This window comes from Arabidopsis lyrata, assembly GCF_000004255.2.
Source record: "Arabidopsis lyrata subsp. lyrata unplaced genomic scaffold ARALYscaffold_8, whole genome shotgun sequence".
NCBI classification, from domain to species: domain Eukaryota; kingdom Viridiplantae; phylum Streptophyta; class Magnoliopsida; order Brassicales; family Brassicaceae; genus Arabidopsis; species Arabidopsis lyrata.
This window is the reverse complement of record NW_003302548.1, coordinates 949,644-977,630: the sequence shown is the minus strand read 5'-3', so window position 1 is coordinate 977,630 and position 27,987 is coordinate 949,644. Positions and strand designations below refer to the sequence as shown.

Below are 27,987 nucleotides of genomic sequence, written 5' to 3'. Positions count from 1 at the left end.
ATTTTCTTGTATATTTAATTCCACCAAAATTTGAGTCAGTCAGTTTGGTATATGATGCACAATACTTGTAGCATAATTGATACACAAGTCATAAGAAAGAGCTATAGAACAAAAGGTGGCTTGTTGAGCACGCTTTCTTCGAAACCCTTATTCTAAATATATTTATCTAGTCAACACAATTGAACTGCATATTTAGGCTGAAGGAATTTTAAAGAAAACAGTAATGAATGTCTCTGTTTCATGCATGTGAAACAATGTTTCGTTCTATCTCGAATCATTTCTTATCTGCCCGACTATTGTGTATAATTTTATTTTCTTCTTCTGTAAACTGTATTCAATAATATTTTGAGGACTTTTGCTGAATTAAATATCATATATCTTGGATTTGATTGACACTTGTAATTTTATACTCTTAGTAAGGTTTTCTAAAATAAAAGTGATGCTTCATTGTTAAATTAAGGCCATGTTCTTTTAACAGTCGCACGATTCTAACTAGCTACTGCCTTTTAAACACTGTGTTTTGTCTTTTTTTTTTTTTTCTCTTAAAGCTAGGTTATGTCGTACAACTCTGTAAATTGGAGAAGAAGATAAGAAATAGTACATATCTGAAAATGACAATTTGATTTTAAAAAACAAGCGACTTCAATAGAAAAGCTTGGGTTGTGTCGCTGATTTATCCAGCGATTCCAAATTCTTGAGATTCAATCGCAGCGACAGAAATTAGGATAGACGAAGAAGAGGTGAAGAAGGGATGAAGGAGATGTAAAGGCCATTTTTTTAATATTCAGTCGCTGTCGCTGAGATTAACGCCCGAACAGGGCCTAAATAAGAGTCAAGAAAGAACAGACCACGAGGATAATGATATTGATTTAAGTCCCTTTCCTTCAACGACACTTTGAACAACTTCCCTTCTCTTTCCACTCGAATATTGTATTCCAGATACATGCATGAGATTACCAACCACTTTTGCTACTTGCTTTGGGTTTCAATTTCACATAATAACGACGAAAACATGAATTGACTTCTTCTTTTGAGTTTTTCCTCTGATCAGTTTCACAAATGTTCTTTATAATTCACAAAATAACTTTCTATATTGAATGCCTTTTCCAGATAACAACCATGTAAAATCAATGTAACAACCATGCCAAAAGTTAGAGGTCTCTTCTATGATTTTGAAGAATCTGTGTAACAATTTCTTATAGATGTAAGTGGGAGTTTTATTTGAAATAGAGTATCTATATTCATTTATATACAATATAAACTATAATTTTATTTTGGAAAATAGTCAGCTACACATAAGAAAAAATCAACAAATCTATATGTAATTAAGTATACTTTGCCGAATTAAAAAAGATTTTGGATCCACCAATGGCTATCTTTGCTCTCGTAGCAGAAAGATTCGATTGGTACCAAAAAGTCTCCTTTAGACTTGGTCACGAGACTCTACAAGCTTCTTTCCTTCTCCTTTCCATGAAATTTACAAGAAAAGTGTTTCCTAACTTCATTTTAAGTGTTTCCTCTCAGTTAACTGTGACTTTCCAAGAAATATTTTCTTTTTTTTCCTTTGCCTAATGGCTTCTTCTTCCTCCACTTCCCGCAATTGGGTATACGATGTGTTCCCGAGCTTCAGTGGGGAAGACGTCCGCATAACTTTCCTCAGCCACTTTCTCAAAGAGCTTGATCGTAAATTGATTATTGCTTTCAAAGACAACGAGATTGAGAGAAGCCAGTCGCTTGATCCCGAGCTTAAACAAGCGATCAGGACTTCAAGGATCGCGGTGGTTGTGTTTTCGGAGAAGTACCCATCTTCCAGCTGGTGCCTGGACGAGTTGCTGGAGATCGTGAGATGCAAGGAAGAATTAGGTCAACTGGTTATACCGGTTTTCTACGGTTTAGATCCATCTCATGCCAGGAAACAAACCGGAAAATTTGGAGAGGCTTTTGTGAAGACTTGTCAAAGAAAAACAGAGGATGAAACAAAACTTTGGCGGCAATCCTTGACAGATGTAGCAAATGTCCTAGGATATCATTCTCAAAACTGGTACAACTTCTTATATATCAATTATATGTTCTTATAGACCTTGACATGTGACAATTGATACTTTTTGTCGTGTGTGACAATTGATATTTCATCTTTTTAGGCCTAATGAAGCACAGATGATTGAAGCAATCGCCAATAATGTCTTGGGTAAATTGAATTCCATTCCAACAAATGATTTTAAGGACTTTGTTGGAATGGAAGATCATATTGCAAAGATGAGTGCCTTATTGCATTTGGAATCCAAGGAAGTGAGGATGGTTGGGATATGGGGCTCCTCAGGAATCGGCAAGACTTCCATTGCAAGAGTTTTATATAGTCGGCTTTCTCATCGGTTCCAAAGTAGTGTTTTTGTAGACAGGGCTTTCATATCTAAGAGTACGGAAATTTACAATAGTGCCAATTCGGACGACTATAACATGAAGTTGCATTTGCAAAAAGTTTTTTTGTCTAAAATTTTAGACAAAAAAGACATAAAGATACATCATTTAGGTGCAGTGGAGGAGAGGCTAAAGCACCATAAAGTTCTTATATTCATTGATGATTTAGATGATCAAGTGGTTCTAGATACTTTGGCAGGTCTAACTCAATGGTTTGGATATGGAAGCAGAATCATTGTGATTACAAAAGACAAGCATTTTTTAAGAGCCCATGGGATTGAATATATTTACAATGTTTGTCTCCCATCTAATGAGCTTGCCCTCAAGATTTTTTGTCGATCGGCTTTCAGGAAAAACTATCCACCTGATGGTTTGATGGAGCTTGCTTCTGAAGTTGCCTTGTGTGCTGGCAATCTTCCTTTGGGTCTAAACGTTTTGGGTTCGCATCTACGGGGTAGGGACAAAGAGGATTTGATGGATATGCTGCCGAGACTTCGAAATGGTTTGGATGGTAAAATTGAGAAGACATTAAGAGTCAGCTACAATGGATTAAATAACCAAAAAGATAAAGCGATATTTCGTCACATTGCATGTCTTTTCAATGGTGAAAAAGTCGATGACATCAAATTGCTACTAGCAGACAGTGGGTTGGATGTTAATATCGGGTTGAAAAACCTTGTGGATAAGTCTCTCATACATGTAAGAGAGGAAATTGTTGAGATGCACTCTTTACTACAAGAAATGGGTAAGGAGATCGTCCGTTCACAGTCTAATGAGCCTGGCGAACGTGAATTCCTTATGGATGCAAAAGATATATGTGATTTGCTTGAAGATAGCACTGTAAGTTTTGTTGTGCTATTTTCATATAAGATTAAAATCATATCATAATTAAGTGAATTCTATTGTTTTATTATTACAGGGTACAAAAAAAGTTTTAGGTATAACATTGGATATGGATGAGATTGATGAATTGCATATACACGAGAATGCCTTCAAAGGGATGCACAATCTTCTTTTTCTAAAAGTTTACACTAAGAAATGGGATAAGAAGACAGAAGTGCGATGGCACTTACCGAAAGGCTTCAACTACTTGCCTCATAAACTTAGATTTTTAAGGTTGGATGGATACCCAATGAGATGTATGCCTTCTAAATTTCGCCCTGAAAACTTGGTGAAACTCGAAATGTCGGGGAGCAAACTCGAGAGACTGTGGGAAGGAGTTCATGTAAGTTTTACACAAAAATTATTACAAATTTCTTATCAAGATGGAAATGCTTATTTTAGTTTTTAGTTGACATTTCTTTAAGTGACCCATAACTTTCTTATATTTCAGTCATTTAGAGGACTAAGAGATATAGATTTGCAAAAATCTGAAAATCTGAAAGAAATCCCAGACCTCTCTATGGCAACCAGTCTCAAGACACTTAATCTTTGCGATTGTTCAAATTTGGTTGAGCTTCCTCTCTCTATTCAGTATCTCAATAAACTGGAGAAGTTGGAAATGTCAGGATGCATAAATCTGGAGAATCTTCCCATCGGGATAAACCTCAAATCTCTTGGTAGGCTTAACCTTGGTGGATGTTCACGGTTGAAGATTTTTCCTGATATCTCAACCAACATATCATGGCTCATATTAGACGAGACTGGGATTGAAACATTCCCCTCCAACTTGCCTTTAGAGAATCTTTTTCTTCATTTATGTGAAATGAAGAGTGAAAAATTGTGGGGAAGAGTGCAGCAGGTATCCACTTAACCTTCAACTTCTTTTAACTAAAACCTTTTCTAATTGATATATATATATATATATATCCCCTATATATTAATAGAGAAACATTTTTTAAAAAAAAAACCTTACCATCATGTGTTATTAACAATATTGTCACGTTGATGTGTCGCTCTCACAATGATTTGACTTCTATTTAGATAATTACCCAAGATTTATTAGACTATTTACAGAATTGCCATTAGTCTCATACATCCATATATCCCATTAATAATTAAAAACATACACTTTTTGTTTATCTTATATTACTATATTTTTATGTTTATATTTTTCTTTATATACATTTATATAAATTTTCTTTAGCGGATGGGTAAACAATCTTTTTATTTATATTTATATTTATGTTTAAATTTAAATGATAAAATATATACATTTGCTTCAAGAATCACGAATTCAAAACTACAAAATCTTTACATCTTTCATAAATTTTTTACTTAAATAATAAGATAATCTCTTTTCTATATATGTTACGAATACTTAAAATCCTATTTTTTGGAGGAGTTCTAACTTTTCAAAGAAAAACATTATAACCACATTTGTATATAAACCAAAATCTGACTACATTATAACCATTTCGTAAATAATCCATTCATAATCTAAGAATCTTAGATTTGGAACACTACAAAATCTTAGCTTGGAAACTATTAAATCTCATATTTGCTAAATTTTGGATTTCTTATACTTATTAAAAAAAAAAATCTCGAAATCTTTTAAACATACGGAAAGACATATTGTCATAAATTGTAACATTTCGTCAATACTTTTTTATCACGTTGAAGCTTTATTCAATGTTCAAATATTTCACGGGTAAAACATATTCTTATATGAAATAGTCCCAAATTTGAATAAAACAAAAAAAAAATTGTAACATGTTTCGTTTTACACAAACGGATCTTGGATCCCGGATAATAATTTTAATCATAATAATTTAACTTAAATCACTCCATCCCGCACATCGTGCGGGTTGTTATCTAGTATATATATGTAACATAAAAAATGACTTAAAAGTGTGAGACTTAAAAGCTGGAGTTTTCAAATGAAAAATTGCATGCTCTTTATTATTTTATAGTTTTATTTTATAGTTTTTTCTTTTCTTTTTTTGGTAGTAGAGTAGTAACAATACTTTTTTAATTACTTCCAAAATAAATAAATCAATTACATGTAGCTATGTTTAGATTTGTTTTATTAGTTCATGTATTTTACTGGATTTGGAAACCCAAACAAAAATCATGTGTTATTCAACATTGATTTTAAAATCCTTATCAAAATCATATGTTATTGGTTCTATGAGTTTTAAATACTAATTAAAATTCCATGTTATTCGTTTAGTGATTTATTCTTGGATTTAAAAATCCACATTGAAAAGATTGAGTTTCTATAACTCTTTTGTTTTTGTTTTTTTTTTTTTTTTTTGGTTCAGCCACTTACACCTCTCATGACCATACTGCCTCACTCTTTAGCAAGATTGTTTCTTTCCGATATCCCAAGTTTAGTGGAGCTTCCCGCCTCTATTCAGAATTTCACTAAACTTAATCGTTTGGCAATTGAAAATTGCATAAATCTGGAGACTCTTCCCTCTGGCATCAACTTTCCATTGCTACTTGACCTTGATCTTAGGGGATGCTCACGGTTGAGGACTTTTCCTGATATCTCAACCAACATCTATATGCTCAATGTACCTCGAACAGGGATTGAAGAGGTTCCTTGGTGGATCGAGAAATTCTCTAACCTCGTTCGGCTTTGTATGGGTGGATGCAACAAATTACAATGTGTATCCCTACACATTTCTAAACTGAAACATCTCGGGGATGTTGACTTTTCAGACTGCGGGGCATTGACTAAAGCTAGCTGGATTGATAGTTCAAGTGTTGAGCCAATGGCATCAGACAATATTCAATCTAAACTACCATTCCTTGGCGAGGTCCCCTCGTCTTTTCCGGACAACTTGATCAACTGCTTCAATTTCAACTTCGAACAAATACCTATCATTGATCCACAAGTTGATTCCAAGTACATAAGGTTGTCAGGTGAAGAAGTTCTTTCGTATTTCACTCACCGAACTACTGGTATGTCTCTGACCAATATCCCTCTACTTCAGACATCTTTCACTCAACCGTTCTTCAGATTTAAGGCTTGCGTTGTCGTTGACTCCATATCTTCACCTCATAATGTTTTTCAATTTCGCATCCACGTATCTTGTCGGTTCAAAGGTAGACTTGGCAACCACTTTGATTCCCCTTATCAACCATGTGGGTTTGTGAAACGGAAGGGTATCCACCTTGTTATATTCGAATGTTGTTTCTCTATAAAAGAAGAGAACGATGCTTCTCTAACTGAACTAAACTACGATCACGCGGATATAGAGTTTCGTTTAAGTAATAGTAGTTACTCTACGTCCGTATTGAAAGAATGGGGTATACGACTCTCAGATGACTTTTCATCACCGGTGATCCAACCTGGTGATGGAAATAATCTTCCAGATGTTTTTGAAGCCGATGACGACAATATGGTTAATGAGACTGAACATAGCGAAGAATCTGGAGACAGCAATGTTGAAATAGAGAGAAGCAAGAAAAGAATCAGGGTAAGCATTAAGCATGTACTGCACATAATACTTTATATCTCACAATTCGTTTTCAAAGTCAATAAGAAACTATATATATTTTGTATAACAGACTACTGAATTTGTTTTCCTTTTAATTTGTTGTAGATTACTGAGGAAGAACACCAATAAAGTCAATGGAGAGACATTTTCAGCAGGTAACCCAAAAATCTCATAAACCACCTTATTTTAGTTCCACATCAATTGTGACACAGAGCTTGGGATAATCTTAATTAGGAATTTATTCAATAGTTTCTGCCACTAACTAAAAGATTTGGTTTCAATATATTGGTGATTTCATACAATGACGCCCTTCAGTTTTCATTTTCTTTCTCTTTGCGCTTATAAATTTGCTCTGCTTGCACATGGTCAAGATAGATAATGTAATGAAATGTGGTTTGCTAATTAAGTCCACATCTGTTGTATCTGTGAATGAGCAGTTGAAAAAGAGAAGATGAAAAAGCTCAAGATAATACTTTGGTGCTGAGAATGGATTTGCCAAGCCGGGATGACTTGGCTTTACATAGTTACCATATGGATATCTCTGTTTCAGACAAACAAAAGCTTTGCAGAAACTTTGTTCTTCTATTATTCTCGATTGTTGATGCTGCTGGGCAATGGTAACCTAGCTTTCCCAGCACGTCAACCAAATTTGTAATTGTGGTCAAATTTTTATTTGCATTAATTTTCAATATTAATAACGAGTGATGACATGTATTTCGAGCCTTTTGTGATGTTTGTGATGCTATAATGTTCATTTCTTGTTTCTTGTTTACGATTTTCATGTTTTGCTTTTTTTGATGTTTTGGTATTTGGACACTTAGAAAACCAAAAAACAATCTGTTCTTTATTTCTGCATGATACACTGCTTCCGACTAATCTAAGGTTGACTTTTCAAATTACTTGGCATTCACTGTAGGGGACTTTCTACTTCATTTTCGGTCGCAAATAGTTATGAATAACACCACATTGAATTCAAACCTCAGTTTTGTTGGTGTTGTGAAGACCGAGTTTTAGAAGCTGCTGAGATCCTTGTTTCAAGGTTGAGAGAGAGTTTGGAGATCATCAAAGTAATAGTTAAAGTTAATAATGTGTGAAGCTTGGATTATAAAACTCACTAAGAAAGGGAGAGATTGTTGATGTATTCTTAATGAGTTTTATATCAAGATGGAGAGAAACAGAAAGCAACATTTATAAAAGGCGAAGAGTGAAGAAGAAGCTGCTGAAGTAGTCGTTGAACTAGTTCAGAGTAGTACAAGAAGTAGTTCAACAGAACAGAATTACGTGAAGCAAGTATTTGGAAATTGGTAAAGTCGGTCTATGACAGTTGGCTGTGGATACTAGAAGCTTGGAGAAGATTCTAGAAGACTGAAGAGTTTCCTTTTCATAGGAGGAAAATGAAACAATAAACATGAAGAGAAAGGACAATTTCCTAATCCTTAAAGAAAAAAGAAATTGTCTATCCCTATTAGTGTTAGAATAGGAAATCGGCTTGTTGTATAGTCATGACCTATTTAGTAGAAATAGGGTGCTTAGGCTTTAGAAAAGCTCAGCACAAGAGAGAAAGAGAATTCTTAGACATTAAGGTTATGGAGTTTCTTGTGAGAAAGCATAATGCTTAAGAGGACTAAGGGATTTGTCTTGAGAGAGTTCTTGATCGGGTTATGATCTAAGAACGAGAGATTGGGAGAATAGAAAATAATTTAAGGAGAAACCTTATAAACGTATTTTCTATTAATGAAAAGAGTTTTAAGAAGAAACCATTGTCTCAGTTTCTGACTCAGTTTCTGTCTTACATCGTGAACTAGTTTCCATACATACGATAGCTCTTGCGTTTTCAAGTTTCATTATATATATATATATATATGCTTTATCACGACCTTGAATTCTCTAGTCTAAAGAATACTGTATATGTTTTTCCTTTTGGTCTCTGTAACTTTCCTTCGCGGAACTGTGATTGTGATGTCCATGATGGATCATATACGTTAATACAATCTGATTTCTGAACTTAATATAATCAAAATTTGGGTTAAATCAGTTTATTAGTATACAGTACACTGCACACCAGTCAAAAGAAACAGTAATTCAACGAAATATGTTTTGGTAACTTGTTTCACATGTTTCTCTGTCAACCCTGATTCTAAAATCAGTAGGATGGTCAAAACTCAAAACAATTGAATCACTGAATAAATTTACGTAGTTAGCCATAGATGTCTCTGCTTCAGACTAGAGCTTCTCAGAAATGTTAAGGCCAGGAACAAGGGAAACGTGTTCTTTGTTCCATATAGAATAACCTTAAATTAGATCGTTGTGACTTGTGTGTAACTGAATCCACTTAAAAATTTCAAATTCTTAAAATAAGCTATAGTTAGAGACTGTGTCTTTCTTTGCTGTAGTATTTTCTCATTTTCACACGAGAAAGTTGGTAAGCTTAAAATTCTTTGAAAAAGTCTTAAAAAGAATAGGAAACATTCGTCAAGTTTTGTCTGAAAAGTCTGAGAAACAATAGTGAAATTGTAAGACTTTGGATGAAACCGGCCAACAAAATTCACTTGTATGGCCGTGATTTAGACAAGTTACCAAGAGAGGAATGTCCTAGAAGCAGTTAATGTTTTTATATAAATCACCAAGACTTTATGTGTGACGTACGCCTCACTACTTCTCCTCTGATTTTATTATTACTGTCTCACTCGCCTAAATTTTTGTTTGTAGCTTCCTACTCTCACTCTATCTCTCTATGGTTTGTTCGTCTTCTTCTTCTCTCAATTGGGTATATGATGTTTTCTTGAGCTTCAGAGGGGAAGACGTCCGCGTATCTTTCCGTAGCCACTTTCTCAAAGAGCTCGATCGTAAATTGATCACTGCTTTCAAAGACAATGAGATTAAGAAAAGCCACTCCCTCTGGCCCGAGCTTGTACAAGCGATCAAGGAATCCAGGATCGCGGTGGTCGTTTTCTCTAAAAACTACGCTTCTTCAAGCTGGTGTCTTAACGAGTTGCTGGAGATCGTGAATTGCAATGATAAGATTGTCATACCAGTTTTCTACGGTGTGGATCCTTCGCATGTGAGGAATCAAACCGGTGACTTTGGAAGGATCTTTGAAGAGACTTGCGAGAAAAATACAGAGCAAGTGAAAAATCGATGGAAGAAAGCGTTGAGTGATGTAGCTAATATGTTTGGATTTCATTCTGCGACTTGGTATGATTTTCTTAATTCATGATTATGTGCATTATGATACATTTTGAATATATTGTTATTTCATATCTATTAAATTATATTTCACTTTATTAGGGACGACGAAGCAAAAATGATTGAAGAAATAGCCAATGATGTTTTGGGTAAACTGCTTTTAACTACATCAAAGGATTTTGTAAACTTTGTTGGCATCGAAGATCATATCGCTGAAATGAGTTTACTGCTGCAATTGGAATCTGAGGAAGTGAGAATGGTTGGTATATGGGGTTCCTCAGGGATTGGTAAGACTACCATCGCAAGAGCTCTGTTTAACCAACTTTCTCGGAATTTCCAAGTTAGCAAATTCATAGATAAAGCTTTTGTATATAAGAGTAGAGAAATTTATAGTGGAGCCAATCCGGACGACTACAACATGAAGTTACATTTACAAGAGAGTTTCCTCTCTGAAAGTCTGAGGATGGAGGACATAAAGATAGATCATCTAGGAGTACTAGGAGAGAGGCTACAACACCAGAAAGTTCTTATCATCGTTGATGATTTGGATGGCCAAGTGATCTTAGATTCCTTGGTGGGTCAAACTCAATGGTTTGGAAGTGGGAGCAGAATCATTGTGGTTACAAATGATAAGCATTTCTTAAGGGCTCATAGGATTGATCATATTTATGAAGTTACTTTCCCAACTGAAGTGCAAGGTTTTCAGATGTTATGTCAATCTGCATTCAGACAAAACTATGCACCTGAAGGTTTTGGGAAGCTTGTGGTTGATGTTGCAAGACATGCGGGCCGTCTTCCTTTGGGTCTTAATGTTTTGGGTTCGTATTTGCGGGGGAGAGATAAGGAGTACTGGATAGATATGCTGCCAAGGCTTCAGAATGGTCTAGACGATAAAATTGAGAAAATACTAAGAATCAGCTATGATGGGTTAGTTAGCGCAGAAGATCAAGCGACATTTCGTCATATCGCATGTCTTTTCAATCATATGGAAGTCACAACCATCAAGTCATTGCTTGGAGATAGTGATGTCAGTATTGCACTGCAAAACCTAGCTGATAAGTCCCTTATTCATGTCAGACAAGGCTATGTGGTGATGCACCGTTCACTACAAGAAATGGGCAGAAAAATTGTTCGCACGCAGTTCATTGATAAGCCTGGAAAACAAGAATTTCTGGTGGATCCAAATGATATTTGTTACGTACTCAGGGAAGGCATTGTAAGTACTTTTTTTTTTTTTGTGGTCCTTTCATAACTCAGTTATGAGGTTAAGAAAATGTCATTTGATAAATGATGAATTGTATGGTTTTGTCTCCTCATTATAACTATATTTTTCAGGGTACTAAAAAGGTGCTAGGTATATCATTCAATACAAGTGAGATTGATGAGTTGCATATACATGAGAGTGCCTTCACAGGGATGCGTAATCTCCGTTTCTTGGATATTGATTCTTCAAAGAACTTTCGAAAAAAAGAAAGATTGCACTTACCTGAAAGTTTCGACTATTTGCCACCTACACTCAAACTATTGTGCTGGTCCAAATATCCAATGAGCGGTATGCCTTCTAATTTTCGTCCTGATAACCTTGTCAAGCTCAGAATGCGAAAGAGCAAGCTACATAAGTTGTGGGAAGGAGTTGTGGTAAGTTTTGAGAATAATTTCCAATGTAATTATTAATGAAAAAGAGATTAAAAAAAAAAGAGTCACATGATGTGTAATTTCTACTGAACATTGTGTTTAATGTTTGGTTGATTACAGTCATTTACATGTCTAAAGGAAATGGATATGTTGGGATCTAAATACCTGAAAGAAATTCCAGATCTTTCCATGGCTACTAATCTCGAGACACTTTGTTTTCGGAATTGCGAGAGTTTGGTGGAGCTTTCTTCCTCTATACGAAATCTCAATAAACTATTGAGATTGGACATGGGAATGTGCAAAACTCTGACAATTCTTCCGACTGGCTTCAACCTCAAATCTCTCGACCACCTCAACTTAGGATCTTGCTCGGAGTTGAGGACTTTTCCCGAATTATCAACCAACGTATCAGATCTCTATTTGTTTGGAACAAACATTGAAGAATTCCCTTCTAATTTACATCTCAAGAATCTCGTTAGTCTTACAATATCGAAAAAAAATAATGATGGGAAACAATGGGAAGGAGTGAAGGTATGTAGTTCTGAACTTCTCCAATCTCTTTAACTACACTTTTAGAAAAGAAAAACGAAAAAAAAAAAAATCATTGTCGCTAACTCTACGGACCGATTGGTCACAACTGTTATTTTGGGTGTAAAAGAACTTTGGGCTGAAAATACTCTGGCTTCAAAGACTTTTGTTTGTTTTGTTCAGCCGTTTACGCCCTTCATGGCGATGTTGTCTCCCACTTTGACACATTTGTGGCTCGATAGTATCCCAAGTTTGGTGGAGCTTCCTTCCTCATTTCAGAATCTCAATCAACTAAAGAAGTTGACCATCCGAAACTGCAGAAATCTGAAGACTCTGCCCACCGGAATCAACCTCCTATCTCTCGATGACCTTGATTTCAATGGATGCCAACAGTTGAGGAGCTTTCCTGAAATCTCAACCAACATCTTACGGCTAGAATTAGAAGAAACAGCGATTGAAGAGGTTCCTTGGTGGATCGAGAAATTCTCCAACCTCACTAGGCTAATTATGGGAGATTGCAGCAGGCTAAAATGTGTATCCCTAAACATTTCTAAACTAAAACATCTTGGGGAAGTTAGCTTTTCAAATTGTGCGGCATTGACTAGAGTTGATTTGAGTGGCTATCCAAGTTTGATGGAGATGATGGAAGTCGACAATATTTCCGAGGAGGCCTCCTCTTCTCTTCCTGATAGTTGTGTTCACAAAGTCGATCTCAATTTCATGGACTGCTTCAACTTGGATCCAGAAACTGTCCTTGACCAACAATCAAATATTTTCAACTTAATGGTATTTTCAGGGGAAGAAGTGCCATCATATTTCACTTACCGTACTATCGGAATCTCCTCTCTGACCATCCCTCTACTTAACGTCCCTCCCTCCCAACCATTCTTCAGATTTAGGGTTGGGGCAGTGTTACCTGTTGTTGACAGTGGAATAAAAATCAAGGTAAACTGTGAATTCAAAGGAAGATTTTGGAACAACTTTTATGTTGGCTTTGATTTCATTGTTGGGGTACATTATAGCAACACGGAGGGTAGTCATATGTTAGCTATATTGGACTATCATATCCCTCTAAACGAAGATAATTCTGCTCCTCTAGCTCAAGGGAACTACGATCACGTGGATATGGAAATTAATACATCCTATTGTTATGGTAATTCTTCTGGGTGTGTGTTAAAAGGATGGGGTATACGGCTCTTAGAGGACTGTTCATCACCGGAAAACAACCAACTTGGTAATCCAATCACGCATCCACATGTCTGTGAAGACAATATACTTGTGAAGTCTGGAGACACCAATATAGAGACAGAGAGAAGCAGGAAGCGAATGTGGGCAAGCATTAAGCATGTAATGAACATAATATGCGGAAATCGACTTGGTGATCAAACCAGTCTTCCACATGTTTGTGAAGCCGAAGATGACAATATGGGGTACACGCCTCTTCAAAGACTTGTTTATGAGACTGAACACATTGAAGAGTCTGGAGACGGCAATGTCGAGACAGAGAGAAGCAGGAAGCGAATGCGGGTAAGCATTAAGCATGTGAAAGTATTTTGAGACTAGAAAAGAGGAAAACTTTAAACTTTCATTTTGATTTTGATGTCTCCCTTAGGGTTTATTACAAAGACAGCATTTGATTTTATACACAGAGAACCTTTTTGTTTTTCAAATAGACAACTGACTTTTTTCCCCATTGTTTGCAGCTACACGACTTCATATAAGTAACAAAAGGGACTCTACGTTGAGATTAAGGCACTCTTCCAACTGCATGTGAAGCTGATGAAAGACGATATGTTTAATAGGAGTAAACACAGTGAAAACTGTGGAAGGACAGAGAGAATCAGGTTTTGCCAGTTATATGGAACAGCAACAATAAGGAGGAGACATGCAGAGAGTTTTCAGGTAACTAGTTTAAAAATGAAGAGTCTAATGAATCATTTTTGAACAATTTATGAGATTTTAAGTAACCTGAAAAATCTCTGCATAGCACCTGAAAAACTATACAAAAGTCATAAGAAACAGAGTAATGAAATAAGGGTAGCTTCTTGCATACGCTTTCTTCGCAATCGCAACCCTAAATCCAAAATAAATTAATTGGTCAACACAATTAATCTGCATATCTTGGCTGAAGGGATCTACAACAAAAACAGGAAATGAATTGTTTCTCATCCGTCCGACTATTGTATATAGCTAGCTAGTGTGGGAGTTTATTTTTCTTTTGTAAACTCAATTTGATAAGCCTATTCAATAATATTTTGAGGACTTTTTCTGAATTAAATACATATATCTAGGATTTGATCGAATCCTGTCTCCACTTGTAATTTTATACTCTTAGTAAGTTTTTTTAAATAGAAAAAAAAAATGATGTTTCATCGTTTAATTAATGATAGTCGAGAACAGACCAACCACTAATGATGCTTGCTTTGGGTTTCAAATTCATTTCATAATAACGACGAAAACATGATTAGACTTCTTCAAAGTCCATATATATGTAATTAAAAAACAATTTGGATCCACCAATGTATATCGTCGTTGCTTTCGTAGCTGATGGATTCAAGCTAAAAGTCTCCGTTAGACTTGCTTCACGAGATCTACAAGCTTCCTTCTCCTTTCCATGAAATTTCCAGAATCAAAAAGCTACTTTAAAAGTTTTTCCTAATTTCTTTTAAGCTATTGTTCTTAACGCTATAACTTTTCCAGATATAGTCTTTTTTCTTAGCTTAATAATGGCTTCTTCTTCCTCCTCTTCCCGCAATTGGGTATACGATGTTTTCCCAAGTTTCAGTGGAGAAGACGTCCGCATAACTTTCCTCAGCCACTTTCTTAAAGAACTTGACCGAAAACTGATTATTGCTTTCAAAGACAACGAGATTGAGAGAAGCCAGTCGCTTGATCCCGAGCTTAAACAAGCGATCAGGTCTTCAAGGATCGCGGTGGTTGTGTTTTCGGAAAAGTACCCATCTTCCAGCTGGTGCCTGGACGAGTTGCTGGAGATCGTGAGATGCAAGGAAGAATTAGGTCAACTGGTTATACCAGTTTTCTACGGTTTAGATCCATCTCATGTCAGGAAACAAACCGGACAATTTGGAGAGGCTTTTGCGAAGACTTGTCAAAGAAAAACAGAGGATGAAACAAAACTTTGGCGGCAATCCTTGACAGATGTAGCAAATGTCCTAGGATATCATTCTCAAAACTGGTAAACATTTTTACATATCATATGTGTTGTTTTTTGTGTCGTGTGTGTTAAATGATCATTCATCTTGTTAGGCCTAGCGAAGCAAAAATGATTGAAGCAATTGCCAATAATGTCTTGGGTAAACTGAATTTCACTCCATCGAAGGATTTTGAGGATTTTGTCGGAATGGAAGATCATATTGCAAAGATGAGTGTATTATTGAATTTGGAATCTGAGGAAGTGAGGATGGTTGGGATATGGGGCTCCTCAGGAATTGGCAAGACTTCCATTGCAAGAGCTTTATATAATCAACTCTCTCGTCGGTTCCAAGGTAGTGTTTTCATAGATAGAGCATTTGTAACTAAGAGTAAGAGTAATTATGAAAGTGCCAACCCTGACGATTATAACATGAAGTTGTATTTGCTAAGAAGTTTTTTGTCTGAAATTTTGGACAAAAAAAACGTAAGGATAAATCACTTAGGTGCAGCGGAAGAGACGTTAAATCGCCGGAAAGTTCTTATCTTTATTGATGATATGGATGATCAAGTGGTGCTAGATACTTTGGCTGGTCAAGCTCAGTGGTTTGGATGTGGGAGCAGAATCATTGTGATTACAAAAGATAAACATTTTTTAAGGGCCCATAGGATTGATCATATTTATGAGGTCTGTCTTCCATCTAAAGACCTTGCGCTTAAGATATTTTGTAGATCTGCTTTCAAGAAAAACTCTCCACCTGAAGGTTTGATGGATCTTGCTTCTGAAGTTGCATTGTGTGCCGGTAATCTTCCTTTGGGTCTTAAGGTTTTGGGCTCGTATTTACGAGGTAGAGACAAAGAGGATCTGATGGATATGTTGCCGAGGCTTCGAAATAGTTTGGATGGAAAAATTGAGAAGACGCTAAGAGTTAGTTACGATGGATTAAATGACAAAAAGGATAAAGCGATATTTCGTCACATTGCATGTCTTTTCAATGGTGAAAAAGCCAATGACATCAAGTTGCTACTAGCAGACAGCGGCTTGGATGTTAATATCGGGTTGAAAAACCTTGTTGATAAGTCTCTCATACATGTAAGAAAGGAAATTGTTGAGATGCACTCTTTGCTCCAAGAAATGGGTAAGGAGATCGTCCGTGCACAATCCAATGAGCCTGGAGAACGAGAGTTCCTTGTGGATGCAAAAGAAATTTGTGATTTACTTGAAGATAACACTGTAAGTTTTTCATTCTTTCTTCATATATCTCACTCTATAAGATTAAAATCATGTCATATGTGAAATAATATTGATATTCTAATCTCAGGGTACCAAAAAGGTTTTAGGTATATCATTGGATATGGATGAGATAGATGAATTGCATATACATGAGAATGCCTTCAAAGGGATGCGTAATCTCATTTTTCTAAAATTTTACACTAAGAAATGGGACCAGAAGAATGAGGTGAGATGGCACTTACCGGAAGGATTCAACTATTTGCCCCATAAACTTAGGTTATTGAGATTGGACGGATATCCAATGAGGCATATGCCTTCTAACTTTCGTACCGAAAATCTTGTTGAGCTGCATATGCCAGGGAGCAAACTTGAGAGGCTATGGGAAGGAGTTCAAGTAAGTCTTATACAAATTATAGCATTATTAGTATCGAGATGAGAATATTTAAGGAAACAATAATTTAGATGTCATCCTTTTAAGTGATGTCCAACTAACTTTCTTATATTTCAGGAACTTAAAGGGCTCAAGACGATAAATTTGCACAGATCTAAAAATTTGAAAGAAATACCAAATCTTTCGATGGCCACCAATCTTGAGGAACTTCATCTTGGTGATTGCTCAAGTTTGGTGGAACTTTCTTCCTCTGTTCAGTATCTCAATAAGCTGAAGAGTTTGGTTATGTCAGGATGCATAAATCTGGAGATTCTTCCCACTGGAATCAACCTCCAATCTCTTTTTAGCCTTAATCTGAAAGGATGCTCAGGGTTAAAGATTTTTCCCAATATCTCAACCAACATCTCATGGCTAATTCTAGATGAAACATCAATTGAAGAATTTCCTTCTAACTTGCGTTTAGATAATCTTTTACTTCTTAGCATGTGTAGAATGAAGAGTCAGAAACTCTGGGATAGAAAGCAGGTATCTATCTATTTAACCTTAAATATATAGAGGATTCGTGAACTAACAACTCAAAAATTTTCATTTGAGTGCTGTCAAAAAAAAAAAAAAAAAAGTCATTTGAGTTAATTATATTTCTAAATTGCTTTAATTTTTTTTTGGTCCAGCCGCTTACGCCTCTCATGGCCATGCTGCCTCATTCTCTGGAGGAATTGTTTCTCTCGGACATTCCAAGTTTGGTGGATATTCCTTCCTCTATCCAGAATTTCACTCACCTTGATTGTTTGGGAATTGAAGATTGCATAAACCTGGAGACTCTTCCCACCGGCATCAACTTTCATCATCTTGAAAGCCTTAATCTCAGTGGATGCTCTCGGTTGAAGACTTTTCCAAATATCTCAACCAACATTGAACAACTCTATCTACAACGAACAGGGATAGAAGAAGTTCCTTGGTGGATAGAGAAATTCACAAAGCTTGATTACATAACTATGGAGAAATGCAACAATTTAATACGTGTATCCCTAAACATTTACAAACTGAAACGTCTTATGGTTGACTTTTCAGACTGCGGGTCATTGACTGAAGCTAGTTGGAATGGTAGTCCAAGTGAGGTGGCAATGGTAACAGACAATATTCACTCTAAGTTTCCAGTCCTTGAAGAGGCTTTCTATTCTGATCCAGATAGTACTCCCCCAGAATTTTGGTTCAATTTCCACTTCCTCAACTTGGATCCAGAAGCTCTCCTTCGCCAACGATTTATCTTTAACTCCATAACCTTGTCAGGTGAAGAAGTGCCTTCATATTTCACTCACCAAACTACTGAAATCTCTTTAACCAGTATCCCTCTACTTCAACCCTCTCTTTCTCAACAATTCTTCAAATTTAAGGCTTGCGCAGTGGTTAGTTTCGACTCTTTGTTCCTAACTTGGGGCTTTGGAGTATATATCCGTGTAAACTGTCGGTTCAAAGACAGACATGGGAACAGCTTTGATACCTTTGGTCAGCCACATGGCTTCAGCGGATCTAAGAAGGATAATAATCTGTTTATATTGGACTGTCGTGTCCCGCTAAACAAAGATAACGCTGCTCTTGCTCAACTGAACTATGATCACGTGGATATGGAAATTCAAATTAGAAAGTTGGATCAATCATACAAGTATGGCTATACCTTCAAATTAAAAGGATGGGGTATACGAGTGTTAGAGGAATGTTCACTACTGGAGAACCGACTTCCACATGTTTATGAAGCAGATGAAGACAATTTGGTTAATATGACTGAGCACAGTGAAGAGTATGTTGAGACAGTTGTGAAGAGACAAAGAGAAACTGGAAGCGACTGCATGTAAGCCTTAAGCATGAATTGAACATGATACTATATATATCGCTCACAATTCTTTTTCAGGATCAAGATCACTAGGTTTATTTCTTTTGCAGATTACCTAAAGGACCACTCAAGAAACCCCTGCTTTGCCCTGCCTCCGATACCCAGGAGGAAAACAAGACGTCACTTTGAATCTTTGATTGTGTGAATATTGAAATGAGTATAGTATTGCCAGTTATAACTTTTTATGGAACAACAATATACAAGGAGGATATACAAAGAGTCTTCAATGTCTCCCCAGCTGGAAAGACGTTTTCAGGTAACCGAAAAATCTAATAACTATCTTATTTTAGTTCCCACAACAATTGTGACACAGAGCATATAGGCATTTACTCTGTAAAATAGATTCTACCACCGTCCAAAGAGTTGAATTCAATTGCTGATTAGTTTCTATTTTGATTCTCTTTGCGCTTATAAAATTGTTTGGCTTGCACGTAGTCTATTATTGGAAATAATGGACCATACCAAGAAGAAAACCCCTATTTTTGAAATATAAGACATGTTTAGGAATAGTTATCTTTTCGATCTATTCAATGGTTCTCACTGTTTTTGTGAGTCTGTATGTTTAGCTTCCTATAATTGCTTTTCCCCTTCTCTCTAAACTATTCTCATGTATTGAACACCTTCTTTTTCAATAGTATAGTTTAGTGAACAAGAATTACAAATAATAATCTCTCTTTAGATTTCTAGATGGTCAAAGTAGATAATGTAATCAAATGTGTGGTTTGTGCAGCTTCATCTTGCAAAGGATTTGGTCTCTGTTTCAGAAAAAATAAAAGATTTGCAGAAACTTGTTCTACTAGTCTGTCTTGTAGTCTCGATATGTGGACGGTGCTGGTCCATGAAAAACCTAGCGGGCCCAACAAGTCAAACCAAATTTGTAATTGTGGTAAAATTTTATCTGCATTATTTTTAATACTAATTACAAGATATGACATATATTTAGGATATTTTGTGATGTTTGTGACTATGATCTTCATTTCTTGTTTATGTTTTGACAATATTTTCAACGTGACAACGTTTGTACACAGTTTCATGGACCATATTGAAGGGAGTCAAGACAACAACACTATAAGCGTGTGGGGCTAGAGAAAAGCAGGAAGCCGATCAGAATAATTAAGCACTGGTCATTGACTGAAACAGAGTCAATTCTAGGTATCTATAATTACTTCTTTTTCCAGATTAAATCCAAGCTATATATTTTGTATACTAATTTCATAGTCAATATATTCTTTCGTAATAGTGTCAAGAAACAAGGACTTGATGTGCAGTCAAACCTCCAAGAACACATGCTGATGACCCTTTGAACCTATGAGTGTGAATCTGGAGACTATGTTCTCTTCATTGTCTGTTCTTATACTATTCAACCAATGTTTATGTCAATATATCGACTTTTCCTTTTGTTTTAAATTTGATAGATCTACGGCACACTGTCACAATTATGGGACCATAATGCTTTTGTATTATTTCGTACATAGGTTATTAAAATTTATTTTCTCCTAAAAAGTTATAAAAATATTTGCTTCTTTTTTTTTAACGTCTACATTTATTATTTATTGCAAATTATGAGAACTGTTACATAGACGATTCTACAACGAACAATTCCTTCCGACCTTTATTAGATCCACGACAGATGACACTTCTTTCTCCATGCTCTTGACGGACACCTTCAATGATCCACGACCTGACGACACTTCTCTTTCTGCGTAGAATCCTAACGAATGACTATAATTGTACATCGTTGGAGATTTCCTGCACACTTGTCTCTGTTAATCTGCAAATTAATAAATCGCAGTATCTGGGACTCGAACCCCAAACCTCTTGGTGTAGAAGCATTAATTAACCCTTTGTCAACCAATGGACCAAGGGGGCTTCCACAATATTTGCCCCTTTTGTTAACAAATTCAGGCCCTCGCAGCTTTCATTCTCCCGAGGCCGTGTTTAGAGAATCAAAATTTTGAGGCTTCAAACTTAGGCCCCACAAAAAAATATCTAAAATATATACCGAGGTTACGGTGCGTTTCTACCGGAGCTGACCGAATCAGCCGATATACTGTATCAAAAAAATACCTAAAATTTTGGGGCCTGGTTAAAGTGTGTAATGTTGGGTCTATGTCAAATGTTCAAATCCAATTATTTTCTTCTATATAAATTAAACTTTTTGATAAACTTCCATTTTTCCCTTAGATTCGAAATCCTTCTTTCCTTATTATGTTGTTGAACTTCAATATATCAAGTAAACAAAGCATTTGCATTAAATATGATTTGCAATTTAGAGAGATGTTATTGCATGAACTAAAAACCATTCAAAAATCTATTGGCTATTGCCATTCATAGACCTTTTCTAACTCGCTTAAAACCTCTCTATATGAAGTTATGAACCTAAGCACGATACTAGTTCTTCTAGAAGGTCTCTGCATGTGAACATTGATTGGAGTTGACGTTAACGATAAAGAAGTGGGAACCCAAATGACCCATCTGTCTTTTTCTCAATTTATGTCTCTATTTCTCTTCGTCTATGTTTTCTTGATTCTCATAGAGTAAAATTGTTTTCCTGTTTTCTGAAATATCTTTTCCTTAAAAAAAAAAAACATTCCTCAGCAAAACCTAAACAAACACTCTGTTTCTGTTAGCTTAGGATTTCATCACAGCTAAGAAGACAAGGAGACATTAGTTTCTGCATTGTAATTCAGTTCCTTGATTTACAAGAAATTGTATTGGTTTTGTTTCTCTATCTCTATGTCTTCTTCTCGCAATTGGGACTATGACGTCTTCCCGAGCTTTAGAGGAGCAGATGTCCGCAAAACATTCCTCAGTCACTTTCTTAAAGAGCTGGATCTCAAATCGATCAAACCGTTCAAAGACAGTGAGATCGAAAGAAGCCACTCGATCGCACCGGAGCTTATACAGGCGATTAGGGGCTCAAGAATTGCAGTGGTAGTGTTCTCCGAAAACTACGCTACTTCCAAATGGTGCCTAGACGAATTGGTGGAGATTTTGAAATGCAAAGAAGAGTTGGGACAAATTGTGATACCCATTTTCTACGACTTGGATCCTTTTCATGTCAGGAAGCAATTGGGAAAGTTTGGAGAAGCCTTTAAGAACACTTGCCTGAACAAAACAAAGAATGAGATACAACTATGGCGGCAAGCTTTAAACGATGTAGCAAATCTCCTTGGATATCATTCTCATACATGGTACTAGTCTTTGAATTGTTACTTATTTCGTATTTGTGAATATAAATGTTCCTACTTGATATATGTTGTTTCATGTTTGTTAGTAATAATGAACCAAAAATGATCGAGGACATCGTCAGTGATATATTTCATAAACTGAATGAAACTCCATCCAAGGATTTTGATAACTTTGTCGGCATCAACAATCATATCGCAGAGATGAATTTATTGTTGTGCTTGGAATATGAGGAAGCAAGGATGGTTGGGATATGGGGTCCCTCGGGAATTGGCAAGACTACTATTGCAAGAGCTTTATTTAATCTCCTCGCTCGTCACTTCCAAGGTAAAGCCTTCATAGACAGAGCTTTCGTATCGAAGAGTATAGAAGGTTATAGGAGAGCCAAAACCGGCGACCATAACATGAAGTTGAGTTTGCAAGGGAGTTTCTTATCTGAAATTCTTGGCAAAAACATAAAGATAGAACATTTAGGTGCGTTGAGAGAAAGACTAAAGCACCGGAAAGTTCTTATCATCATCGATGATTTAGATGATCTTGTGGTGCTAGAAGCCTTGGCGGGTCAAACTCAATGGTTTGGAAGTGGGAGCAGAATTATTGTGGTTACAAAAGATAAGCATCTTTTAGAGGCCCATGGGATTGATCATATTTACAAGGTTGGTTTCCCATCTGAAAAGCAAGCTCTTGAGATGTTCTGTCGATCAGCTTTTTCGCAAAACTCTCCGCCTGATGGTTTCATGGAGCTTGCTTCTGAAGTCGCAGCGTTTTCAGGTGGTCTTCCTTTGGGTCTTGTGATTCTAGGTAAGGTTGTGAAAGGGAGGAACAAGGAGGATTGGATAGACATGTTGCCAAGGCTTCGAAAAAGCCCGAACAGAGACATTGTGGAAACATTAAGATTCAGCTATGATGAGTTAGATAGCGAAGAAGATAAAGCGATACTTCGTCACATAGCATGTCTCTTCAACGGTGTGGATGTCAATAACATCAAGATGATGCTCTCAGACAGTGAGTTGGATGTGAATATAGGTCTTAAAAACCTAGCTGATAAGTCCCTAATAAATGTAGTACCATCATGGAATAATACGAATATCGTGGAGATGCATTGTTTGGTTCAAGAAATGGGTAGAGATGTTGTTCGTAAACAGTCCGACAAGCCTGGAAAACGAGAATTCCTTATGAACTCAAAGGATATTTGCGATGTACTTAGAGGTTGCACGGTAAGCTTTTTTTCTTTCTTTTTCCATAACTCCGTCTATGAGACTAAAAATTTCCCTGTTTTTAAGATAATGATTCTTGTATTTTTCAGGGTACTGAAAAGGTTTTAGGTATATCATTGGATATAGATGAGGTTAAAAAAGTGCGGATACATAAGAATGCCTTTGACGGGATGACTAATCTCCGATTTCTGAAATTCTACAAAAGTTCCTTGGAAAGGAAGAAAGGTTTTAGATGGGATCTACCCGAAAGATTCGATGATTTTCCCGATAAACTTAAGTTACTAAGTTGGCCAGGATATCCGATGAGATGCATGCTGTCTAATTTTTGTCCTGAGTATCTTGTTGAGCTAAGAATGCCCAACAGCAAGCTTGAGAAGCTATGGGAAGGAGTTGAGGTAAGTGTCGATATATTATCAAAAATTGTGGTCGGTTCATCTATTTGGAAGATTCTTACATTATACCCAAAACATTGACAAGAATTTAGAATGCTAGATTACTAACATGGGTTCTTGCACGACACTTTCTTTTGATGTGTAAGTTTATTTCATTGTCTATTTTGGTCAGCTGCTTACATGCCTAAAGCATATGGATTTTTCGGAGTCTGAAAACCTTTTGAGGGTAAAGCGTGGTCTAGAAATGATAAGGGTTCTATTTGAAGAGCTATTAGCCACTGAGTAAGTGTTCCTCTAGACTCTCATTTGTGAGTTTTGCGACATCTTTAATCGAGCCTTGCCATCTTCCATATGTGTCATTCCAAGTTTTTATATATTTCATTTAAATAACTGAAATTCTAAACTAATCTTTGAAATCTATACTCACCATGTGAATTCTGTACTGGTGTTGAGAGGCTCGTGGTCTAGTGGTTCCTTTGTGCTTGGGGGCCCTAGTTTCGAGCCCTATCAGTTAGGAATGGTGGCTGGATGGTAGGAAGACAACATTATTAGAATATGGACTTCCAACTCAAAATCAATTAACAATTAGGGGATGGCCTATATCTCTTATATACTGTCAGGAGGCGTAAATTCGCATTCGCTTAAAAATTAAAATGATCCTTATGGGTTAGTGGACTTTGGGCTTGTTTGGGGTTTATGTGCTCTCACTAGCATGGCATTGGGCTCGCCTCTCACTATTCTAGATGTTTAAGATGATATGCAGGTGCGCTCCTATGGGATAAGTCGATCCGTAGTTGTCAAAAAGAATGTGCATCCAGGGGAAAACGATTACTGTTCTAGACGAATAAGCCATAACCATTGAACTATCATCACTTGGTTATGCCCCTATATATTAACACAATATAAATGTGTTGCAATAATTCCATGCTAGCTAGCTGAGTACTTGTTGTAACTATTTTTTTTTGGGTCAATATCAAAAGATTTTAAATGTGTTTGAATATGATTTGTAGAGCTGATAGCTCCGTAAAGGATGCAGCATATAAAGCTTACAATCAGGTGTTTGGTCCGCACCATGGGTGGGCTATTCAGCTAGCTGCTTCTACAGGATTTGGCTCTCTTCTTCTCTCAAAGGCTGAACTATATCGAATATTCAATGAAACTGGTGAGTTAATTAACTTGTTGATACTTTCTGTTTTATTTTTCTTTTAGTAACTAAAATCAAATGCACAAGAAAATAGGATTAGCACACTAACTATACGAAATCTTTTATTTAAGCTAAAACAAAAGGGTTTTACCAGTCTAACCAGTGGACAACATAAATATAAGCAATGAAAGCATAAATGATTAAAATGACTAAAAACAAATAATAAGACTAAGCAAGTTCCAAAATCTCCAAGTGCATCTCCTAGCCTCCGAGTGACCTGAAAGCTTTCTAAACACACCAAAAAACACAAGAGACTAGCTAGGACTCCTAGAGACACCTAGGAAACTAAATGAGACTCTGATGCAGCGAGATATTTGGAATATCTAATATTATCATATTTTAATTAATTAATAATTATTGTTCTAGAATATTCTATGTTTTAGGGTTTTCGGGTTTTATTATAAATAGCCTTTTTAGGCCTCCTATTGTATTCAGTTGTTTTTGATTAATAAAATTAAAGAGCTTTTGATAAGCACTGAGAAGAGTATTCTCAAACGAAGTCTTTGAAGTCTTTGTTTATCGTGAATCCATTGATCTCCGATAACACTAGAATTCCGAGCTACGATTGTCTTGCTTGAGATCCATTGATACTCAAGATTACTTTCGTAATCTATCCCTAGAAGCTTCCGCTACGTCAGACTCAACGAAAGAGAAAAACTACCACAACAAGACCAAAGAGAGAGAAAAAATGAAGGGAAGAATACTAAAATAGAGTTAAAACAACATTAGATTTTGTTTATTTTTGTGTTTCTTGTTAGTGCTTTTCTTCAAAAGAACCAGTAATCAATTAGTGAGTTTATTGAATTCTTTCCGTAAACTTTTAAGAAGTAATACTGGTGTAAAACATCTATGTTTAACTTTATTATATAAATGTTCGAATTATTAAGATTGAAACATTTTTCATATGTAAACACAAAAAATGGCGTTTGAAACACAATTGAGGTTGTAGACAATCTGATTACAAAGTGTTAGACCGTCTGTTCCGATATCTATTTATTCTTCGATATGTTTTGGAAGGCTACTGACTATACATTATTTCGTTCGGGTATTTTAAAACTTTGGGTTCGGGTTCGGATTGGGTTTTTCAGGTCGGGTTCGGTTCGGTTCTTCGGGTTCGGGTATTATGCTCAGGCCTAGTAATTCGTTTGATTTCTATTGGCAAATGTTATAATAGACTTTTTCAATCTATTGCCATTCATAGACTTTTTCTAACTCAAGACTTTTTCTAGTGCCGTCTCAATCTATAGGAAGGCCCTTGGTAAAAACTAAAAAAAATTAAAATCTCTTATTATAAAAAAAATTTCTAAAAATTGAACTCTTTTTCTTCACTAAAATTTTTGAAAGTGGCTTTGGACCTATAGCAAATGGATATGTTGCCATGTGGTAGAGGCCCGGGCCTAAGCACTACACTAGTTCTTCTAGAAGGTCTCTGCATGTGAACATTGATTGGAGTTGACTTGGAGTTGACGGTAACGATAAAGAAGTGGGAACCCAAATGACCCATCTGTCTTTTTCTCAATTTATGTCTCTTTCTCTTCGTCTATGTTTTATTGCTTCTCATAGAGTGAAATTGTTTTCCTGTTTGCTGAAAAATCTTTTCCTTCAGAAAAAAAAAAAAAAAAAAAAATTCTAAAGACCCTCTCTTGAACCCTCTTTGTTTCTATTAGCTTAGGCTTTCCTCACATCGAAGAAGACGAGGAGACATTCAGATCCTTGATTTACAAGAAATTGTGTTGTTTTTGTTTCTCTATCTCTATGTCTTCTTCTCGCAATTGGGACTATGACGTCTTCCCGAGCTTTAGAGGAGCAGATGTCCGCAAAACATTCCTCAGTCACTTTCTTAAGGAGCTGGATCTCAAGTCCATCAAACCGTTCAAAGACAGTGAGATCGAAAGAAGCCACTCGATCGCACCAGAGCTTATACAGGCGATTAGGGGCTCAAGAATTGCAGTGGTAGTGTTCTCCGAAAACTACGCTACTTCCAAATGGTGCCTAGACGAATTGGTGGAGATTTTGAAATGCAAAGAAGAGTTGGGACAAATTGTGATACCTATTTTCTACGCCTTGGATCCTTTTCATGTCAGGAAGCAATTGGGAAAGTTTGGAGAAGCCTTTAAGAAAACTTGCCTGAACAAAACAGAGGATGAGAGACAACTATGGCGGCAAGCTTTAACCGATGTAGCAAATCTCCTTGGATATCATTCTCATACTTGGTACTAGTCTTTGAATTGTTACTTTTTTCGTATTTGTGAATATAAACGTTCCTACTTGACATTAATTTGACTATATATATTGTTTCATGTTTGTTAGTAATAGTGAAGCAAAAATGATCGAGGACATCGTCAGTGATATATTTCATAAACTGAATGAAACTCCATCGAAGGATTTTGATAACTTTGTCGGCATCAACAATCATATCGCAGAGATGAATTTATTGTTGTGCTTGGAATCTGAGGAAGCAAGGATGGTTGGGATATGGGGTCCCTCGGGAATTGGCAAGACTACTATTGCAAGAGCTTTATTTAATCTCCTCTCTCGTCACTTCCAAGGTAAAGCCTTCATAGACAGAGCTTTCGTATCGAAGAGTATAGAAGGTTATAGGGGAGCCAAAACCGGCGACCATAACATGAAGTTGAGTTTGCAAGGGAGTTTCTTATCTGAAATTCTTGGCAAAAACATAAAGATAGAACATTTAGGTGCATTGAGAGAAAGACTAAAGCACCGGAAAGTTCTTATCATTATCGATGATTTAGATGATCTAGTGGTGCTAGAAGCCTTGGCGGGGCAAACTCAATGGTTTGGAAGTGGGAGCAGAATTATTGTGGTTACAAAAGATAAGCGTCTTTTAGAGGCCCATGGGGTTCATCATATTTACAAGGTTTGTTTCCCATCTGAAAAGCAAGCTCTTGAGATGTTCTGTCGATCAGCTTTTACGCAAAGTTCTCCGCCTGATGGTTTCATGGAGCTCGCTTCTGAAGTTGCAGCGTGTTCAGGTCGTCTTCCTTTGGGTCTTGTGATTCTAGGTAAGGTTATGAAAGGGAGGAACAAGGAGGATTGGATAGACATGTTGCCAAGGCTTCGAAAAAGTCCGAACAGAGACATTGTAGAAACCTTAAGATTCCGTTATGATGAGTTCGATAGCGAAGAAGATAAAGCGATACTTC

General features: G+C 36.3%; 4 protein-coding genes across 10 annotated transcripts in view; all 4 read left to right on the top strand.

Annotated features, from left to right (window-relative positions):
- Positions 1-111: 111 nt before the first annotated feature.
- On the top strand, positions 112-7,602 carry LOC9301261 (disease resistance protein RPS6). 2 transcript variants are annotated; one of them, XM_002865141.2, is made up of 7 exons: positions 112-2,041; positions 2,142-3,258; positions 3,338-3,643; positions 3,752-4,159; positions 5,622-6,785; positions 6,912-6,955; positions 7,241-7,602. In XM_002865141.2, exons 1-6 carry the CDS (start codon positions 1,572-1,574, stop codon positions 6,933-6,935), a joined length of 3,489 nt encoding a protein of 1,162 aa, XP_002865187.1. In that variant the 5' UTR covers positions 112-1,571; the 3' UTR covers positions 6,936-6,955; positions 7,241-7,602. The 2 variants fall into 2 exon arrangements, with proteins under 2 accessions (XP_002865187.1, XP_020881029.1); XM_021025370.1 differs by having other exon boundaries at positions 6,912-6,961; positions 7,244-7,602.
- A 1,200-nt stretch (positions 7,603-8,802) lies between these two features.
- LOC9301260 (protein VARIATION IN COMPOUND TRIGGERED ROOT growth response) lies at positions 8,803-14,467 on the top strand. The gene is made up of 6 exons (XM_002865140.2): positions 8,803-10,001; positions 10,095-11,208; positions 11,328-11,630; positions 11,748-12,158; positions 12,339-13,682; positions 13,859-14,467. The coding sequence occupies exons 1-6, from the start codon at positions 9,541-9,543 to the stop codon at positions 13,874-13,876; spliced, it is 3,651 nt and encodes a 1,216-aa protein (XP_002865186.1). The 5' UTR covers positions 8,803-9,540; the 3' UTR covers positions 13,877-14,467.
- Positions 14,468-14,712: 245 nt separating this feature from the next.
- On the top strand, positions 14,713-20,228 carry LOC9301259 (disease resistance protein RPS6). 2 transcript variants are annotated; one of them, XM_021012661.1, is made up of 9 exons: positions 14,713-15,351; positions 15,423-16,539; positions 16,628-16,933; positions 17,048-17,455; positions 17,602-18,779; positions 18,872-19,077; positions 19,552-19,707; positions 19,850-19,973; positions 20,062-20,228. In XM_021012661.1, exons 1-6 carry the CDS (start codon positions 14,882-14,884, stop codon positions 18,948-18,950), a joined length of 3,558 nt encoding a protein of 1,185 aa, XP_020868320.1. In that variant the 5' UTR covers positions 14,713-14,881; the 3' UTR covers positions 18,951-19,077; positions 19,552-19,707; positions 19,850-19,973; positions 20,062-20,228. The 2 variants fall into 2 exon arrangements, with proteins under 2 accessions (XP_020868320.1, XP_002865185.1); XM_002865139.2 differs by lacking the exon at positions 19,552-19,707.
- Positions 20,229-21,372: 1,144 nt separating this feature from the next.
- The window catches only part of LOC9301258 (accelerated cell death 11), a 64,546-nt gene continuing 57,931 nt past the window's right edge, over positions 21,373-27,987 (top strand). For 2 of the 5 annotated variants that reach the window (XM_021011523.1, XM_021011515.1), the window contains exons 1-5: positions 21,373-22,015; positions 22,099-23,227; positions 23,317-23,622; positions 23,792-23,901; positions 24,630-24,781. In XM_021011523.1, coding sequence (XP_020867182.1) covers positions 21,558-22,015; positions 22,099-23,227; positions 23,317-23,622; positions 23,792-23,901; positions 24,630-24,781 — 2,155 coding nt within the window. In that variant the 5' untranslated portion in view covers positions 21,373-21,557. The other 3 variants (XM_021011530.1, XM_021011537.1, XM_021011508.1) reach the window with 3 other exon arrangements.